Source organism: Leguminivora glycinivorella, chromosome Z (genome assembly GCF_023078275.1).
Source record: "Leguminivora glycinivorella isolate SPB_JAAS2020 chromosome Z, LegGlyc_1.1, whole genome shotgun sequence".
In the NCBI taxonomy this organism is placed as follows: Eukaryota; Metazoa; Arthropoda; class Insecta; order Lepidoptera; family Tortricidae; genus Leguminivora; species Leguminivora glycinivorella.
This window is the reverse complement of record NC_062998.1, coordinates 15,771,145-15,791,493: the sequence shown is the minus strand read 5'-3', so window position 1 is coordinate 15,791,493 and position 20,349 is coordinate 15,771,145. Positions and strand designations below refer to the sequence as shown.

Sequence of the window (20,349 nt, the reverse complement as noted above, 5' to 3'; positions counted from 1 at the left end):
GGGGCTGCAAGTGCCAAGAGCGAATGTGGTGGTTGGCATGCCGGGCGCGGTGCCGGCGCGGCGGCGGCGGCGCCTGTTCGCGGCGGCCGGCGCACCGCTCGAGCCCGAGCTGCTCTTAACCGCATCATGTTGGAGACAGACGATATTGACATATTTGCTGATAGTGTTGGTGTGTTTTACAGAAAACTCTTAAGGTTCATAGACTCTACACTCCTTAGGTGATTAATGTAATAACCATAGTTTAACTTTTAAGTGTGTTTGCTTTTATTTATGTCAATTTAACATGTACATAATTATATTACCACATAAGTGCTTTGGTGAAATACTGTTAACTTTTGTGTATTTTTAATAAATAAATAAACGTGAAAAAAGTCCCAGAATCGGGCCCCTTTTGCTATACTCACGTTAAACTACCGTCCGTAAACGACTTTACAGACAACCAATTTTTTAAATGAAATTATGACGTATGAAATAACACTAGCTCTTTCTGCCTTTCTGTGCCTAGTGATAGTGAGTATTTTATTCTTTAGCATGTGCTATCAATAGTGCTTTTTAGCCTCTAAACTCTAGATATGCGATTACGACTAACCATAGACATTTTGTTACGTCTGCACTAAGCCTTAAATAATTATTTTGAGTTTTTTTTTATTGGGCACACTGAATATGACATCTCCTTGGTTGACGTTCGAAGCGATTCCATGGGCATGTTCCATGATTAAAAAATTAATAGGATTTCGTTGGTTTCCTGTAGCTGTTGTCTGTGTAGCAACGTGCCGATATCGCAAAGAAGCTATTATTTAACCTCTGTAAGTATTTCTGCAGCGTATCTATAGTCACGCGAGTGTAATTACATGACGGGTTTAGATATTACAATAATATTGTCATTTCAGTTATTATGACTTCGGAAACTATCGCTACCCCACCATCAGTTTCATGGGCGCAGAGAAGCACTCGTGTTTTTTTGACATTTAATGTTGAATGTGAAAAGCCGGATATAAAAATTGATAAGAAATCGGTTTCTTTTCGAGGAATATGTGCTCCAGACCGGAAACTACTACAAGTTGATATACCCCTGTATGCCGAAATAGACCCTGAAAAGAGCACACAAGTCAATAAAGGCAGATACATTGAGCTTGTGTTAATGAAAGAAAAGACTGACGAGTCATTTTGGCCCACACTCACCAGTGACAAGAAGAAGCATCATTGGCTAAAGGTGGACTTCAACCGCTGGCAGGATGAGGATGAAAGTGATGATGACGTGCTTGATATGAATGACATGTTTTCAAACAAAATAGGCCCATTTGGTGATGAACTTGAAAAGGATGACTCCAGTTCAGCTGAGGAAGAGGATCTTCCCGATATAGAATAGTCATTCTTGAATCTCCATAGTCATATAGAACTCTTTAGACATTTAGAAGTGCATTATTAATATGTGTGCTTTTATATGAAAACATAGTGTGGTAGTTATGATTAGCCTTAGCAATTTGGCAAAAGTATTTTTAAATGGGCAGTTGATGTTTGTATTTGAATGTAGAAGTTGGGCCACTTTTCCTTTATCATTAGTTTTATAGGAAACATGATGACTTTTTACTTATAAGTTTTATTGTATAAACATTCAAATTAAGTTTAGAGGATATGAAAAGAATCTGTTTTGGCGATTTTCTTGAACACAGTTGTTTTCAAGTGTTTTTCTTACTATTTCATGACCTGACTGTACAGAATACAGAATTAATTCTTATAGCTTACCACCATGCAGGGGTTTGCAATCCATAGATTAAAATCAGTGCATTTGAGGAAGTAGGTTTTTCTACAATAGGCAGGATTTCTCTTTCCCTGGAGGAAAGCCCTGTAGGCCTAGCACATGATGGCCGCGGGAGTATGTCGCCGCGAGATAGATGACACGTCTTTGTCTAATTGTATTAATGACATAAGGATAGGTAGTCTATCTCGCGGCGACATACTCCCGCGGCCATCATGTGCTAGGCCTGCTGTAAATCCCTTAAAATGGTTTTAAGGATGTTGTTTTAGTTAACTTGCTCATTTTGGTGTTTGTTAACATGTATCTGTCATTTTCACTATAAACTTTTATTACAAATGTTATGTTGTTTGATTCAACTATTTGACAAGTTCAACATTTTTAGCATGTTTAAAATAATTTATAGAAAAAAAAATGGCTGACAGGCCAAACTAGCTAATAATTATGCAGACATTAAACATTGATACAAACTACATTATCCCATAGTTTCATCCTTGTTAAAATCGGGAAGGTCTGGCGGCTCTGGCTGGGCTCTTCCTTTACATGTCAACATTGAAAATATTAATTCTAAGCAAAGTGGGAAGAAACTGATATAATTAATTAGAGATGTATAAAGTGTCTAAATGTCATATTAGAACTAAAAATAATATCCCGACAATGAATGGGTTAAAACATAATAAAAACACAAACAGATACAAAGAAAAACAAACCAAATCTGTAGTAACTTTAGAGGTGTAAATGACTAAATATTTTAAATACATTCTTACAATTTCATCATAGGTTTGTGAAACAAGCACATCTCCTTTGTTTTTATAATATGGTAGGAGATAGCTCTTGGCGCCATGATTTGAGAACAATCTACGAGTTAGGACTGGATGGTGTTAATGTTAAACTGTCTGGTTAGCTAATTGACTGCTACCAAACCCACGAGCTTCCGTAAATCAAATGGTATCTCATCGTGCTTAGGGTGCCTTCCCACCAGAGATGTGCTATGCTGCGAAAATGTGACAGCTACGCTACGAATGTATGTGACCGTTTCCACCAATACTAATCTACGTAGGTGCGAGGAAGATGCGCTACGCAGCCGCAAGACAGCTGTTCGAGGAAGGTGATAAACGCGAGCCTACTGACATTGCTACATGACTCGCGACCATCCATAGCACGTATCCAGGGCACGCATCTTTCCATATAAATGTCATAGCTTAGTTGAACCCGTTTCCACCACTGCTATGCTATGTGGACCAAATGGACCAATGAACATGATTGGTGGATAACAGATGCATCCATATCAACATAGCGTAGCACATCTATGGTGGAGAGGCACCCTTAAGCTTTCAAGGAAAATATTTTTCACAACACCAAATTGGTAAAGGCTCTTTTTACCTATTCGTCGAAAACGGATGGCAAAATTGCACTATATCCCTAAGAGTGCAAAGTGATTTCATACAAATTTTAGTTTGATGCCCAAAGTTTGCAGGATATATTTTAATCATAAATATTTAATAAATTGATGGATTTGATTAGTTCGATGATGATGATGTTTGTTGTGATTCGTGTTGGTGTGCTGAAAAAAAGTGTTTTACTCAGTGGCAAAGTTTGTTTAACCTTCGAGCCTTGAAACCCTCACAACGCTCAAGATTCCACTTCTCGAATCACTTGCTATGCTCGCGGTTCAATATTGGAATGTAACTTGACGGGTCAATATTGGCACCATTTTGGCATGTGCGGTTAAACAATTTTGCCCCCTTGTAAAACAAATGACTATTCTCTCTCTCATCTTGACGGTTTCCCGGTTGCATCCTCAGCGCGGGCGCTTCGGAGCCCGGGGTCCGCTTTCCGGCTTTTTCTCCTCCACTTCGCACGGTCTTCTGCATCCCTTTTAGTGAGACCATTAGCAAGCATATCAACCCCAACGACATCAAGCCAACATTTCTTGGGTGCTCCCCTTCGTCCGGGGCCAGGCGGAGGTGCCATGGCAAGACATTTGTTCCCTATGTAACTTGCCGGTTTACGTAAGACATGGCCGTACCATCGTAGGCGGCTTTCTTGGAGCTTGTCTGCTATGTCACGGACATGAAGACTGCCGCGAATGCGGGAGTTTCTCACGCGGTCTCTCCGCGAAACTCCACACATCCAACGGAGCATGTTCATCTCCGTGACGCGCAGCACCTGCTTGTGCCGCTCAAGCACAGGCCACGCTTCGCTTCCATATAGGAGGACAGGTCTAATGATGGATTTATAGACCTGTCCCTTCAGTTTAACCGGCATTTTTGGGACGCAAATGACACCAGTCACCTCACGCCACTTTGCCCACGCAGCCGTTATGCGAGTCTTGATGTCGTTGTCGATGTCCCCGGACGCATGAAGTACGGATCCCAGGTACTTAAATTGGTCAGTACAGTCGACAACTTTATCGCCTATGCATACTGGCGCGGGGTCCTTAATATTGCAGGCCATGTACTCCGTCTTCGCCACATTTAGTTTGAGACCGCCGTTCTCAAGCGACTCCTTCCACGTAGTCGCACGTCGCACCAGTATCCCTCTGTCCGCATCTGCCAGTGCGATATCGTCAGCATACATGAGAAGCCACGGGGGTTGTTCATGTGTATTTCTGATGCTGTTTGAAACTTTATCTAATATCGCACTGAACAAGAAGGGACTGAGAACCGAGCCTTGGTGGACTCCGACTGAAATAGGGAAGGGCTTGGTGTGGCTTGGTGTCACCAACAGCAGTTCTAACCATTGATTCGGAATCACGGTACATAGTATGTTCCTAGCTTTAAGCTACCGATAGTTTGCACGGTTAAATGTATATTCATTGTCCAGATCCCCGTCCGCGGTCGATTTACGACGGACGTCCGCGTAGTGTGTTCCTAGCTTTAAGGCCCTACGGGCAACAGAAGGCGTAGTCTAAGAAAAATACTGGTGAAATAGGTAAATATTAATTCTCTTTGTTTTGACTGTCAAGTAAAACTATAGACAATTTAAAAGACAATTCTGATTGGTGTCAAAATGTAAAAAACCGTGTGTTGAAATTTAAGCAGAAATATAATAAAATAACAACAAAAACAATGACCGGATTTGAAATTGAGTCAGTCTTCGTACAATAATATAATATACCTAACTTCGTACAGTAAATATGCAGTCCAGAGCTACCCTTCAGTTATAGGTATGCGTTCCTAGTTACCTCTCTAATGGCAATTTTGAAGCATATTGACATTTTACATTTCATTTGCATAAATAAGAATAATTAAACAAGCCAAATTATGACCTCCGCGGACTCTGATGGGAGTGTGTTGATGAAAAGCATCCCAAAAAAGAAACCTTCAAAAGCTGCCCCTAAGTCAAAGGGCAGTGATTCCAGCGAATGTGCCAAAATAATGTTAATAGTTACTCTCATGGCTTTGTTCATATCTTTGGTATTGTATGCTGCAAAAAAAAGCTGCACACGCCGGGGAAGAGACTGTTACGAGTATAGTTCCTGCTGCAACTAACAATACCTTGAAAGGAACCGCTAAAATGTCGAAAGCTGATCTTGGAAAAACAGCATCTAGGATAAAATCTGAGACGAAGGCTGGATTAAGTGAATCTGCAGAATATGTTAAAGACCCCAAGTTTCAAGTGTTCCTGTTAGCTGCTTTGTTAACAGTGTTATTCGCTTACACGTGTTTTCTTTATGTACGTGAACGGCGCTGTCGTCGGCGTCGCCGCTGTACCTACAGACCACCTTCAAGACGATGCAGCAACTATTAAAGCTCGACCACACATGCGTTTTGAGAGCGTAGCGTTAGCGGAGCTGGCGTTGCGCCCAGCGGACGCCGGCGGGAAGTAACGAACCGCGCATTCCGCTCCGCTAATGCTACGCTATCGAAACGCTTTATGTGTAGCGGAGGCTTAATGCTGTACCTACGACTGCCTATATTTCGTGCAGAGCTATTACCCATTACTAAGAAATTCAACGGAATAAAAGAAAGCGTTATGTAATGTAGCAGAAAAAATTAATAAATTTTTATGAAACATTAACTTTTATTGTTTATTGTTGTAAAAAAAAATTATCCTTTACCCTAAACAATATCAATACCTTAATGTAAATGTCATGGTTTTTTTAGATATTGGCTGTTTCATTTATAAAAGTGAAGAAAAAAGTGCCACTTATCTCGAAGACCATCATCAATATTTCCATTAAGGTCAAATTCGCATAATGTGATATCTAATGAGATGTCCTATCACCTATTTATGTTATGTTTTGGCGTTTCTTAGACACCTTACAAAGAAACCAGTGGTATTTCTTACCATGCTATTCAACGCCATTCTGATTACAGTACTTCCCAAAGCTCTGGAAAGTCTCCCAGGAGATATGCATGGTACTAAAGCCCGGGAAACCTCCAACGGCCAAGCTCAATAGCTCATACAGACCCATCAGCCTACTGCCCATATTATCCAAAACTTTTGAGAAAATACTGCTGTGCAGGTTAAAACCAGTAGTGGAAGAGAATAACATTATACCTGATCACCAATTTGGTTTCCGACAAAATCATTCGACAGTTGAGCAAGTACACCGTGCAGTAGCGAAGATAAGACAATTCTATGACATCAACGTGTGGACAAAAAACCGACACCAATCGGTTGGCCGGCAAGCGCAAGCGCCAAATGCCAACTTACGGCCAAGTAGCCCTCTACACGCTTGGCCAAGGGGGTTGGTGGAACCGTTGGCCATATGTGTACAGCGGCCATCATGCGCACTACAACTACTACAAAGGGGTCTAGTTAGTTAGGCCCCCCACAGACGGGAGACAAAACTGTTTTGTCTCCGTCGTATTTGTATGAAATTTGCGTCGCCTCGTGTGCGCACCTTCGTACTAGCCCATAGACCGAGCGACGGAGACAAAACAGTTTTGTCTCCCGTGTGCGCGGAGCCTTAGTTTGATGCAAAGAGCATTGAATCACTACGTTTGATGTAGAGAATTAGCTAGTGTATAAGAACCTTAACATCAATATCATATCTGTGGTACAAGGAAACTTGTGTAGGCTGTGGTTTGACAGATAATGATGGGATGGAACTTGAAAGGATATGATAATATATGTGACTGAAGTTATCGCTAGAGTGAAGTAAATAATTTGTTTCTATTAAATAAGAATAGTGAACACCGAAGAAGTAACCGATATCATGCAAATACCGATATATCCACCTGTATCGTCATAATACAATATTAGATTTTTCATAACGTTGCATATGTTAAAATACTAAAAAATGTTTAAGAAACTTAAAGATAAATTAGCAGAAGAAGTGAAGTCGTCACCACAGCGAATTCAACAATTCGCTCAAGCTGCGCAGGTAATGTGACTGAATAAATATCTCCTCAAAATAATATGCTTTCATATAACCTCATGAAAACGAAAATTGAACTAGCCCTGCCCTACTTTCTTAATCTTGTAGTAAATAATATGAACCTGTCGTGAGCCACCTATCATGTGTAATGTAGTTCATTTCTCATTTTTATCAGCATTACAATTACATTGTTGTTTTTAATTTTAATTGCATTCCATTGATGTTTTTATTTTAAATAGGTATTATATATTAGATTTGTTTTACAATTTTCTTAAAAGGGTTTATACTTGATGAATATTTATGACGATTAAGAGTGGCACTGAAACTTAGTTCATGTGCTCTGCTTACCCCTTTATGGGATACAGGCGTGATTATAATATGTATATATGAATATTTATAAAAAAATATAATAAATTGGTAGTTTTGTGAACCTAATGTATAATGTTCTTTTTTTTAATGAATGTAAAATGTACAAATTAATTGTAAATATTTAATTTCATATTAATTCCAAATAAGCAAATCATTCTAACACATTTTGACAGTTATTAAAGTAAATGAAAGTCTAAGCCACTGTTTACTCTTGGTTAGTATAAGCACAGAATAGTTTAAGTACAAAGTTGCTGCGCACTGTGAACATTATTGACCATTTCATTGTGTATTTGTTCCAGGCGGCCGTAACATCAGCGTCTAGTAGCATTTCTGACATCACTAACAATGACTTGTTTTCCATTGGAGATAATGGTAATTTAATGGAGTTTATTTACTGTTCTTTATTTCCTTCTGTTATATATTAGGGCTCTCTTGTGGTTTGACCATACAGTCTTGCCACCATGTCACATAAGCTGGTAAGATCCGATCGAGAACAATATTTTTGTTTACCGAGATTCAAATTGATCCTCGGCCGAGACAGATACCAAGAATTTATACAACAAAGAAAAAACATGCAATTTTTGCAAAAAGTGTTTTCATCTTCGAAATTCGCCGATTAATCAGGAAACCAAGAGCATGTCGGGCCGTGCTTAGTGTTTGGTTCCGTAACGTAACTACCCAAACCTACCACACCCCTTACCTATCTACCGTAGCAAAATAGACTATGTCAGTGACAAACAAGTATACGGCTTGACTGATGGTAAGCAGGCGCCATAGCCTATAGAGGCATGCGATTTCAGAGGTTCTACACGCGCGTTTCATACCCTGAAATTTGGTGACTTTTGCAAGAACTCATAAAACAGGTTGACAAATCTTATTTCCTGGGGGTAGCTTTCCAGGTTTTTCTTGAAAGTCTTTACTGAGTTTAACTTTGATTTTGACGGCACATGCACATGGCACATGACACATGACGTGTTAGGCACATGATTCAAAAGTTAAGGGACACAAACTAGTTTTTTTTTATAGAGCGATTATTTCCAAAATCTTATGTATATCAAAAACATGATTATGGAATACCCATACTTATTAAAAAAAACTCAAAACAGTATCCACAAAGCTCAAAATTTCATCCGATATTCCATAATTCGCCATTTCTATCATATATGCACCTATTGTTCTTCCCTGCTTTGATTTTTGATGTCGTCACACACACACACACACACACACACACACACACACACACACACACACACGCACACACGCGCACACGCGCACACGCGCACGTCACGCGTAGTAAGTTCACACGCGCACACGCGCACACGCGCACACGCGCACACGCGCACACGCGCACACGCGCACACGCGCACACGCGCACACGCGCACACGCGCACACGCGCACACGCGCACACGCGCACACGCGCACACGCGCACACGCACACGCACGCACACGCACACACACACACACACACACACACACACACACACACACACACACACACACACACACACACACACACACACATCGAGTTCTCGTAAATATTTTATTCTCTTTTATGAATTATACCTAGTTTGTGCGGCGATGTAATCAACGGGTAGCTAAAAACCGGACGCGAGTGCGCAATAAATTCAAAATCTCAATCTCGGTTTCACCAAGAATCTCCGCCCATTTTGGCCGAGAACCGAGACCGAGATCTCTGCCCGATTTCCGAGAATGCCGAGACCGAGATCTCGGTCGGACCTTATAAGCTGGTTACACTTCCAATTGTAACTATACCATTAGCGTACCTTTTTATTAAATCTACTGTCACTAAAGATTCAAATATAAGTATTTCTAACAACAGAAGGTTCAAAATCATTGACTTTCTATAAGTGTTTGTACCTAAGTTAACATAAAATTGTGGCTAACTATTCAAACTTGAATAAATATTTATGAATTTTTTACCGCCGCCCCAAATCTCAAAAGCAAGGTGGTTCTCAATTCGTCTGCATGTTTTTTTTTATGTTTGTTCCACGATATCTCCGTCGTTACTGGACCGATTTTTATTTTTTTTTATTTTATTGAATGTATATGTATACAGATTGGTCCCATATTTATCAGAACCCAGTTCTGATGATGGGATCCTGGAGAAATCGAGGGAACTCCTCAAATCTGAAAGGCATACATATAGTGATTTTTGTGTTTTTATAAGAACAGTATACATTTACGTACGGATCAGTGATATTTGGTGCAGTGGAACTGCTGATGATGGTCAGAACGGAACTCCTCAAATCTGAACGGCACACTCATAGTGACTTTGGTATTTTTATAAGAACAGCATGCACTTACATACAGAACAGTGACATTTGGTGCAGTGGAACTGCTGATGAAGATCAGAATGGAACTCCTTAAATCTTAACGGCACGCTTATAATGACTTTGGTATTTTTATAAGAACAGCTTGCGTTTACGTTCAGACACACGTTACACGTTACGTTTCGTACATTTGGTGCAGTGGAACTTCTGATGATGATCAGGACGGAACTTGTCAAATCTGAACGGCACACTTATAGTGACTTTCGTATTTTTATAAGAACAGCATGCATTTAAGTTATAGTATGAATTATCTGAGATGAACTTTTCGCTTTAGCCGTAATCTGTTAAACAAAGGCCTTTGTGTCTATTGTTCACGGCGGCTAGCTCCCGTTTAAACGGCACGTGCTATAGTCTCAGTGTAGTTAAAAAGCAACTATCATGATAGTAATAAGGTTCAAATCCATAAAAAGCCCTTTCGGAGATAACACGTTTTGTCATCTTCAAAAAAAGTTACCTGCATACTGCAAACTGTTTAATAAATTTGAACCTTATTGCTATCATGATAGTTGCTTTTTAACTACACTGAGACTTTAGCACGTGCTGTGGAAACGGGAGCTAGCCGCCGTGAATAATAGAAACAAAGGCCTTTGTTTAACAGATTACGGCAAAAGCGAAACGTTCATCTCAGAAAACGTTCATCTAGAACAGTCACATTTATTTGTTAGGAGATTTGTTCTCTTTGTTATGCTTACATATTGAGTTTCCAAATTTGGTCAAGCTCGATTTCTTATAATCGGATATCGAATTCATGAGGAATTGAGGAACCTCTTCAAACCTTAACGGTATACGTATATTCATTTGTGTTTTCATCAAATAATCAAAGATTTGCATTAAACAGTTTTAAAAAATATTCACACGTTTCTACATAATCCAACATTCGGAGGTACCTTTCACCAGAACCCCAAAAGCGGCGGTTTTTTTTCTTAAAAAATATGTACAGTTTTAATTAAAATGTAATAATTAAGCATTTACAATACTAATCACTATTTGTTCAATAAGTTCATAGTTTAAATCAACATAATATTAAGTACCTACTTAGTGGTTCGGTGGTGTGTCCTTTTAGATGTTTCTCAGAGTCGCTCCACAAGACCCACTGCATCAACTAGACCAGCTGACCAAACCGCGTTTCAAGATGTTGCCCTAATGCAATCATCTATGCCAGCGAGCACAGAAGAAATTGATTTCACATCCAGACATGATCAAAGTGTGAGTTGTATAAATACTTGTTTTTTTTTTAAATATGTTTTCCTGCATATATCTGTGAAGGAATTCAAACGTGTATGTGAAGTCCCCAATCCACATTCGTCTAGCATGAGGAATATAGCCTAAACCCTCATATGCATGAGAGGAGGGCTGTGCCCAACAGTGGGACGTATATAGGCTCAATTATTTATAATATAACTATAATTTGTACAGATTGCCTAGAAAATAAATAAATATTGGGGACACCTTACAACTTAGCTCTAAACTAAGCAAAGCTTGTACTATGGGTGCTAAGCAACGATAATACATACTTAAATAGATAAATACATACTTCTATGTATAATAAGTATATACATAGAAAACATCCATGACTCAGGATCAGGAACAAATATCTGTGCTTATCACACAAATAAATGCCCTTACCGGGATTCAAATCCAGGACCGCGGCTTAGCAGGCAGGGCCACTACCGGCTGAGCCAGACCGGTCGTCAAATGACCCTACTTAGTAACTTTTTTTCTATGCAGGAAAGTCACAGTCAAAGGCGATTGTCAAACAGTTCATTTGCCAGCGATGTCTCATTCAGGTTACCAAACTATGAGAGCCCCGCCCTGTACCACTTACAGGTGAGTGTTTTTATTTTATAGCCACATACATAAAACTTAGTTTAAGCGGGAGATTTTTGTATGCACTGCACAGTTTAATAGTACAAAGAATATGATAGTGAGGATCTACAAATGGTTATACACATTAAGCGATGAATCAAAACTGGTGAAATAGACAAAAAAACTGAAGTCGTATTATTTTCGATCTGCCGATATAGAAGCTTTGAAAACGTTAGGCTTACATTTAAGCCTATCATTTAGTTACTGGGTTTCAATAAATAAATAATAAAGAGGCCCAGCGGTTTAGGACAACTGGCGCGCGCCGCGCGGGTCCACATCTGGCACGTATGGACTTGCGCGGGAGAACACAAAACTTCTCCTGGCAACTTCAGTTTACTCTCCTCATTCTCCAATGATCGATTTCTCGTAAGTATGTTTGTTTAGTATGTTTTTTATGAATGTTTATTTCAGTCGGACATGGAAGTTTCGGCGAGTGAAGCGGAGGAGCGGGGGTTTTCTAGCGGAGCCGCCAGCCTGGACCGTGTGACCAAGGAGCAGCTGTACGCCGCGTACAAGCGCACGCAGCAGCGCTATGAGAAATACAGGACGCAGTACGCCGACCTCGCCAGACATTATAAATTCTTGGAACGGGACAATGCTAAGGCTAGGGTAAGAGTTAACACATAGACTAACCCCCTTATTCGTACTCTAGAGTTATCAAGCCGATAAAGTTCCTTTGTCCCTTTATATCACACCAATACGTCGGAAAAGGACAAATGAACTTTATAGGCTTGATAACTTAAGTGAACGAAACATGAATAAGGCGGTAAGAGTTTACACAAAGACTAGACATAGATTTTTCAAATGAGGCGAAAAATAAAAAAGGTGTCAAAATATCTACGACACTGTATTACATGAACTAGAAAACATGTCAGTCAATCATGAACAATACCACTATAAGTATTAAACATGTAAAATTGGGTAACTCACGTAAAATTGTGGAAGATCGCTCGACATGTTTCGCTCCGTAACGAGGAGCATTTTCATTGAGCACGCGTGATGCCTATGGTATCCCGACGCAGACTGCGGGCCGCAGCTCGCTGCGACCGTTGACTCGGCGCGGGGGTCGGCGGCGGCAGGGGCGGTGCGAAACTACCCTCACTATATTACCATCGGCATCGCGCGTGCTCAATGAAAATGCTCCTCGTTACGGAGCGAAACATGTCGACCGATCTTCGACGATTTTACGTGAGTTAGGGATCATCCATAAATTACGTCACACTAAAAATCATGTTTTATAAATGTAAATATTTTCCACGTGTTGGAGTGTGTATGACAAATTTATTTAACCTCTACGTACCTTCAAACCCCCGCAACGCTTAAGATTCCACATTCTGAATCGGTCGACAAAACAATTAGTATCTTATATTTATATATAGAATATCGCCTACTTTCGGTTTTTCATCCGGTTACCGAACATTCTGTATTTGTATATGTTTAAGAGGTTTTCATAAAGTAACAGTTTAAAGTTCGTGTTTTAACCCTTACATTATGATAGATTTTGAAATGTGACGTCACGAAATTTAGGACCCCTCCCACCACCCTTGCCACACTTCGTCGACCCCCTCCCTCCCCCTTAACGTGTGATGTAATTTATGGATGAGTCCTCTGTCCTTACCCGATTTTACATGTTTAATATGTCAGTGTCTCACGGTAGTTTTATTATTAAAATCACTATATATAAGTATTTTAGAAATATTTTAAGTATCTCCTCACTTCAGTCAGTAATTACCTGCTCACTTTTGCACCTAAGTGTATATCAATATACATACATAAATATTATTTGAAATCACCAATATTGCCTTCAATTTTGCCAGGCTATAATTTTCAAACATGCATCAATGTAAAGACAATCGTTACATTTCAGAGTGTACTGGTCGAAACACAAGATAAAGCACTGAGGCGCATTTCTGAATTGAGAGAACAATGTACTCTTGAGCAGAGTGCAAAGGTATGGTACCTACAATTTAGAATTATATTTTATACAACTTTAACATATCATTTTACAGGCGACAGGAGTACCAGGAGTAATAGAGTATTCATTATTATTATTATCATTATTTTACAGGCACATTTGGAAAAGGCCTTACGCTTGGAAATTGATGAAAGAAATATGAAAATAGAGGCACTGCAAACAAAAATAAGTTGCATGCAGGATAATACTGAAAACAAGGAAACAAAAAACGAAGAAGAAATAGTCAAAGATCAGGCTAAAGAACTGCAACTGATTGATTTTTCGGGGAATAATGACAGAAAAACATCAGGAGATGATGGTGTAGATAATGCATTATCTAGCAAGGCTGAAAAATTAGAACAGTTATTGAACAAATATAAAGAATCACTAAAGGTATCCAAAGAAAAAAATGCCCAACTAACAACTGAATTGCATCTTCTGACCACTGAACTAGAAAACAAAAATAAAGAAAACGAGCAATTAAAACATAGTTCGGAAGAGTTGGCAGAGGCTCGAAAGAAGCTTTTGGAGTTACAAGAAAGCAATGAAGAAATTCAAAATAAATTAAATACTTATGAGTTTAATCAGATGAAAGAACAATCTGCGCTCGAATTAGATTTGCAGAAAGCTCTAGAAGAAATAAAACAACTGCAAGGTAAAATTGAAGTATTCAATAAGAGAGAAGAAGAATATGCAATATCATTGGCTGAAAATAAATTAAGTATACATAAAGAATTAGAAAGTAAGGAAGCTGAAATCAAATCCCTTAAAGATCACTTGACAGCATGCAAAAATGAGGTACAGTCTCTTAATATAGTTGTTAATGACTACAAGAAGAGTATGGCATCACTGGAGGATGAAAAGTCGAAATTAAATAGTAATATCAGTGAACTGCATTCCATAAAATCTCTAGTATCGGAAAAAGAATCACAGATTAAAGAATTGACACAAAAATGTAAAAATATAGAACAGGCCAAAATTAAGGCGGACGAAGAATATAAATGCCTACAGCTGCAAATAAAACAAGAAACAGCTGAAAAACTAGCAATGATTGATAGGAATGCTTACTTGGAGACCAAAAATTCCAAACTAACCGAAGAAAACTCTAAAAAAATTCTCAAATAAATGAGTTAGAAACCCAGCTGCTTGTTTTTAAAAAAGACAATGAAGAACGAGAAAACCGAACCGACCATAATAAAGTTCTTGAAGAGCTGGAATCCTGGCGGAACAAATACTTTGCTTTAGAATTGGAAATTCAGGAAGAAAGAGATGAATTGGTGAAATTACAGTCAGAAATAGAAAAACTGCTGCAAAATCACGAAGATTCGCAATCTCGTAACATGCAACTTCTTGAGTCCGTTTCAAAACTCAATGCAGAGAACGCTGCCCTAAAAGAAAATAGCAACCAAATTAGCAAGAAGTGTTTCAGACTTGTCGACGAAATATCAATAATTAAAAATATAGTTAGCAAAACTAGTGACGATGCAAACACTATGAAACAAAACAACGAAGAGTTACTATCAGATTTAGGAAATAAAGTGTCGGAATTGATCAAAGAGTCAAATAATGATCAAATAGGAAGTTTCAAAGCAACTATTCAGAAACTTCAACAGGAGTTAGCTGTTGCTCAGGACAATCTGATCGTGTTAAAACAACAGTTTGATGCAGCTTCAAAAGAGTTAATTGAGAGCAAAGAAGCAAATGAGAAGTTGAGTGAACAAATACAATCGCTACTTTCAGATAAGAGTTCTATGTATATAAACATCAAAAACGCTGAAGATAATTATAACGACTCTCAATCTCAGTTATGTCAATTTAAAAGTGATAAATCAGCATTATTGACAAAACTCACTGAGCTAGAAGTTACAAGTGCGTCTCTTCAAAGCACTATCAATCGTGAAAGGGAAGATAACTCAGTATTACAAGAAAAGTTACTTCTAATGGAAAAGGAGAACGATCAACTTTTGCTAAAACTAAAGGCCACTGAGGTTGACATTGATATCTTGAAAACTAAAGATTCCGAAATAGATGCATTAAAGTTAGATAATCAAAAACTTTTAGCTAAGAGTGAAGTGGCTGATGAAAATTTCGCTTATATCAAGAAATTAGAAGATGAAGTCAAGCTCTTGTCTCAAGAAAATATCCTGTTAAAGAATCAGTCACAAAATATTGCTTCAAATCTTAAGGCTATGGAGGTGGAAATAAGTGATGTAAGAAAGTCCCATTCAGAAATTGAAACTGAAAAAGACCATCTGAATTCTATCATAAGGAAATTAGAAGAAACTGAAAATGCCAAACAATGCCGGTCAAATGTAGACGTTCAGACGGATGATACTAGTTTATCCATAGACCTGATTATTGAGGAGAATAAATTACTAAAAGATAAATGTGAACAGGTTAAGCAAGATAAAGAAAGTCTGTACGAAAAACTTATTAGTGTTGAACATGATAAAGATACCTTAGTTGCTAACATTGCAACACAAGAAACATATACCTTGGAATTGGAAAAAGAAAAAAAGAAAGTTACCGAAGTAAATTCTGAACTATTGTCAAAAGTATCTACCCTCGAAGAGTTGTGCAGAGATAAAAATGATAATACGCAAACCGAGCTTGAATTAGAAGACCTTAAAAGAGAATGTGTCACGCTTAAAGATGAAAATCGACGTTTAACCTCTGATATCGAAGGGCTTCAAATGCATCTTGCAAAAATATCAAAAGAAAATGGTTCTTTGAACGATAAATTGCGAGAGTTGATAGCGTCAAGCGAACATGTAGACAAAAGTGAGACCGTTACTCCGGAAATCGTAGAATCACAAAATGGTAACCAATCTGATGCAGAAAGAATTAATGACTTGGTAAGAGAAAACATGTTACTTGTTGAAGAAAACTTAGAATTGAAAGATCAGTTACGGTCACAAAATTATGGTGAATCGTCTAACAATAATCCAACAGCCGTGGACAACAAATCAGAACTGGAAGTCTTAAAAGAAAATTACAACACCTTGCTCGCCACAAAGATGAAGTATGAGAAACAATTGTCAGACTTGGAGCTCATGAATAGGTCAATGAATGGAAATATACAAAATGTACAAGAGAATAACGAAAAGCTCAGACTTTCTAACGAAAAGTTAGAGAGACGGTTGGACGAGGCACTAGTAAGCTTAAGGCATCTGCATTCTTTACAAGAAAATACCGAATTAGAATATTTGCGAAATGTTCTATACGAATATTTAACCGGTTCGGGTACACATTCCATTACACTAGCAAAGGTGTTAGCAGCTGTAGTTAAATTTGATGAAATGCAAACTAATATAGTTCTGCAGAAAGAGAAGGAACGCCAAGGCTTGGTAAGTTCATATACCTAAACTGTAATAGCTAGGGAACGTACCTAAACGTAACGAACAAAAACCGAGTGGCCCGTTTGAGAGTGTCGTCAACATACCGCGCCTGGTCATAATAATATCATCTTAATTTGGAAACCGATAATTGGGATCAAAAGCTTTAAAAAAAATGGTCTAAGTATAATGGTCTGGTAAGACCATTTTATTTTTCGAAAACAGTGTCGTTCCGTTTTCATACACAAATATTGATTTGAAAAGGGCAATACTACGTTGCTAATGTCTAATTTCTACTCATTTTTTGCCAGATTGTAGTTTGAGTACGTTCCCCTACCTATTTCCTAGAACATAAATTAAATTTTGGATTCTGATTTCGATCGATTATGACCGTGGTAAAATTTTATTACTAAACCTACGGTATTTATTGGCTCTCGCCCTACTAATTGTCTGTTTTCTTTTTCAGCTGCGGCAGCTTGGTTTACTATGATATCTGTAAAAGTTTAAGGATAAATAAGAAAACATTTTGATGTGCTTTGAAGATTAGTGCAATTTATATATGTATTTAACACAACTTGTAAATAGCAATGTCCCCAGCGTAATTTTTATTTTGTTAGATATGAAAGTTGTACATGTAAATTATAAATAATTATTTTATAAATATTACACGGTCCGGCGCAGATTCGGTGTTATTTTTAATACAGTCAGCATCAAATAAATATATTGTCACAAAGTGTCAAATACTCGTATATACATATATTTCCTTTCATTAGTTACCATAAACATAAAGACGCGTTCCGGTATAGTATATTTGGCGCTTTCGCAGTCATAATAGATTCGATGCTGACTGTACTGACTGAACAATGAACAATAGCCTTTTGTTAATGTCCAATTTGGGTGAATCAAATTTTTCTTGCCTGTTATTGCCATGGTACCACAAAGAAAATGCATGTTTGCATAGTTTGAGTAGCATAAATTTGCATACATACAGCGTGACTCAGGAGACCGTAACCATGGCAATAACAGGCAAGAAAAAGTTGATTCACCCATTTGCACCATGCAACTTTAGACTTGTAAATTTAATCACAGTTTTCTAGCACTGCTAGCACTGTCAGTAACTTAAATTGTTACCGTAAATGTCGTCACCATTAAGTATGTCTGTTATGTAATTTACTGTTTAAATATAGGTAGTTATACTTTTGGTAACATCGAAAAAAACAACTACGGGTGTGCTTGAAAGTGCAATTGGTTCGGCAATACCGTAGGTTACTTGAATTTTATTTGTCATACTTAAGTTATTCGTGGTACGGATCCAGTTTCTTCATTCCATCCGTTAGTATCTTTATGCGCTTTTAAGACTTTTTGAGCAGTTTTTCCAGGATCTGCGTGCAGTTTAATCTAATCAGTTAAATCAGTAATCACGGTTAACAAACATTATGTAAAAATCGAAATAAGATGTCATATATTAAAGAAAAAATGACGAGCACCACCAGGCGAGAGTGTGGCGAGGTGGCCTAGGGGTGATGGCGTTTGGCCCGGATTGCTAAAAGACGCCGGTTCGAATCCGGCCTTCACCATTGGTGGTGCTCGTCATTTTTTCTTTAATATATGACATCTTATTTCGATTTTTAATTTATACATATATAGTAGTGTGACTACATAAAAAACACAAATCAAAATATTTGTTAAAATAATTTTATTTGTTCCCATAGTTGCGTAAACATTATGTAATCAGTTTTACGCTTGCCGGGATCAACTAGGGATTTACTGTGGGTGGGTATTTGAAATTGTATCATAGATAAATAACTATTATTTTGTTAACAGTTTAGTTTGATTATTCTTATACTTAACATAAATATTTTGTAATAATCTATTTGTTATTAAATTTTAGCATTATTATATGGTTTCAAGACATTCTTAATCTTTTTGTATTATATTTACTACTTAATCGTTTCGTATTCTATCAATGGATATAGAGATAGAATCTATGATATGGTTTAATTCTTATGAACTTCGGGTCTAAAGTTTTCCGCCTTATTAGTTACATTATTATAATGTGACGACATAATTTTAAAAATTGTATGGCACCCTCGGTGCCCAAGTATATCCTTCGCACCTTCGTACTTGATCGGTATTTTTAAATTGATTGATCAGTGATAGGAGTGTTCGCGTCATTTCAAACATATTCCGACAACGTCAAACGAGATCAACGAGAGTATTTTTAATCGACACGAGTGGCGAATTACCTGGGCATTCGCACGTGTATCATATAAAGTTTTACAATACATATTACTTACCCCTTAAACATTTGACATACCTGTACGCTCGGAAAGTGCTCCATGCATATAATATAACATGTAAAGAATGTTTTTATTGTCTAGTACTGCCATTACAAGACAATAAACTGTTACCAATGAATGAACAATCCGCAAAACTATTGACTTAGCACCCCTGTATACATATTTATATGCAGGCAGGATTACGTGTAGGTACTAATCTAATAGTTTGCCAATTTAAATATAGATAGTGTTTTATAAAAGTACATAGTCTTGGGCATTTATTATTTCATAGTTGTTTACTGTTAGTAATTGCGATAAGCGTAAACGAACGACGTTTGCAGGTACCTAATGGGAAAAAAATACTATAGGTACTGTAGAACTGTCCCTCTTTAATTACGATACATTATTTCAAGAACTGCTTCATATGGTTGGCTTTAGAAGTCTAGATTCGTATTTAAAGCACGAGCAAAGGCACATTTTTGCTTTGTGCAATTTAGGCTTTGGTCATCACACTTGTTTGTAGGTATTTTCTTGGTTTAGTATGGAAAGTTATCAGATCCCGTGCCGCTACGCGAAAATAACTTTCCCTCGATTGTAAATCAACGAATAAACTGAAAATTAATATTGCATTCGTTGCTTAAGTTGTTTCTTCATGTTGACTGTTAGAATTGTGTGTTGAAAGATGATTGTGAATAAATATTTACCTACTGATGTACATTTGGACTTCGACTTTGTTTCATATAATTACAGTTACTTTTTGACAGCTACCCATAGCAATATTTATTATGCAACAGCGTCAGAATTTTGTTTTATTGGTATTTTAACCGCTCGTATGCGACCTGTCAATTTTGATCATTGAAAAAATGACCTTGACATTTAAAATACATAAAAATTCCCACGCACGGATCCGTGTCTATGCCTCCCCACAGACGAGTCTTAATTTTCATAATCTTAAAAAAAACTTGTATGCAATCTGACAGTTCAAACTGACACTGACAAGACACTGACAGATTTGAACTGTCAGATTGCATACAAGTTTTTTTTAAGATTATGAATTTTTAAGACTGTCTGTGGGAAGCCTAAGCATACGAGTGGTTAACTCTGATGGC

At 37.8% G+C, this 20,349-nt stretch overlaps 2 protein-coding genes across 2 annotated transcripts; both read left to right on the top strand.

Moving 5' to 3' along the window:
* The first annotated feature begins 665 nt into the window (after positions 1 to 665).
* Positions 666 to 2,095, top strand: LOC125241659 (uncharacterized protein CG16817-like). Its single transcript, XM_048150235.1, has 2 exons — positions 666 to 806; positions 891 to 2,095. Exon 2 carries the CDS (start codon positions 896 to 898, stop codon positions 1,367 to 1,369), a length of 474 nt encoding a protein of 157 aa, XP_048006192.1. The 5' UTR covers positions 666 to 806; positions 891 to 895; the 3' UTR covers positions 1,370 to 2,095.
* A 4,748-nt stretch (positions 2,096 to 6,843) lies between these two features.
* On the top strand, positions 6,844 to 18,518 carry LOC125241463 (golgin subfamily A member 4-like). The gene is made up of 8 exons (XM_048149970.1): positions 6,844 to 7,091; positions 7,754 to 7,826; positions 10,870 to 11,012; positions 11,535 to 11,633; positions 12,084 to 12,281; positions 13,540 to 13,623; positions 13,741 to 16,973; positions 17,428 to 18,518. Exons 1-7 carry the CDS (start codon positions 7,008 to 7,010, stop codon positions 14,749 to 14,751), a joined length of 1,692 nt encoding a protein of 563 aa, XP_048005927.1. The 5' UTR covers positions 6,844 to 7,007; the 3' UTR covers positions 14,752 to 16,973; positions 17,428 to 18,518.
* Positions 18,519 to 20,349: the final 1,831 nt, after the last annotated feature.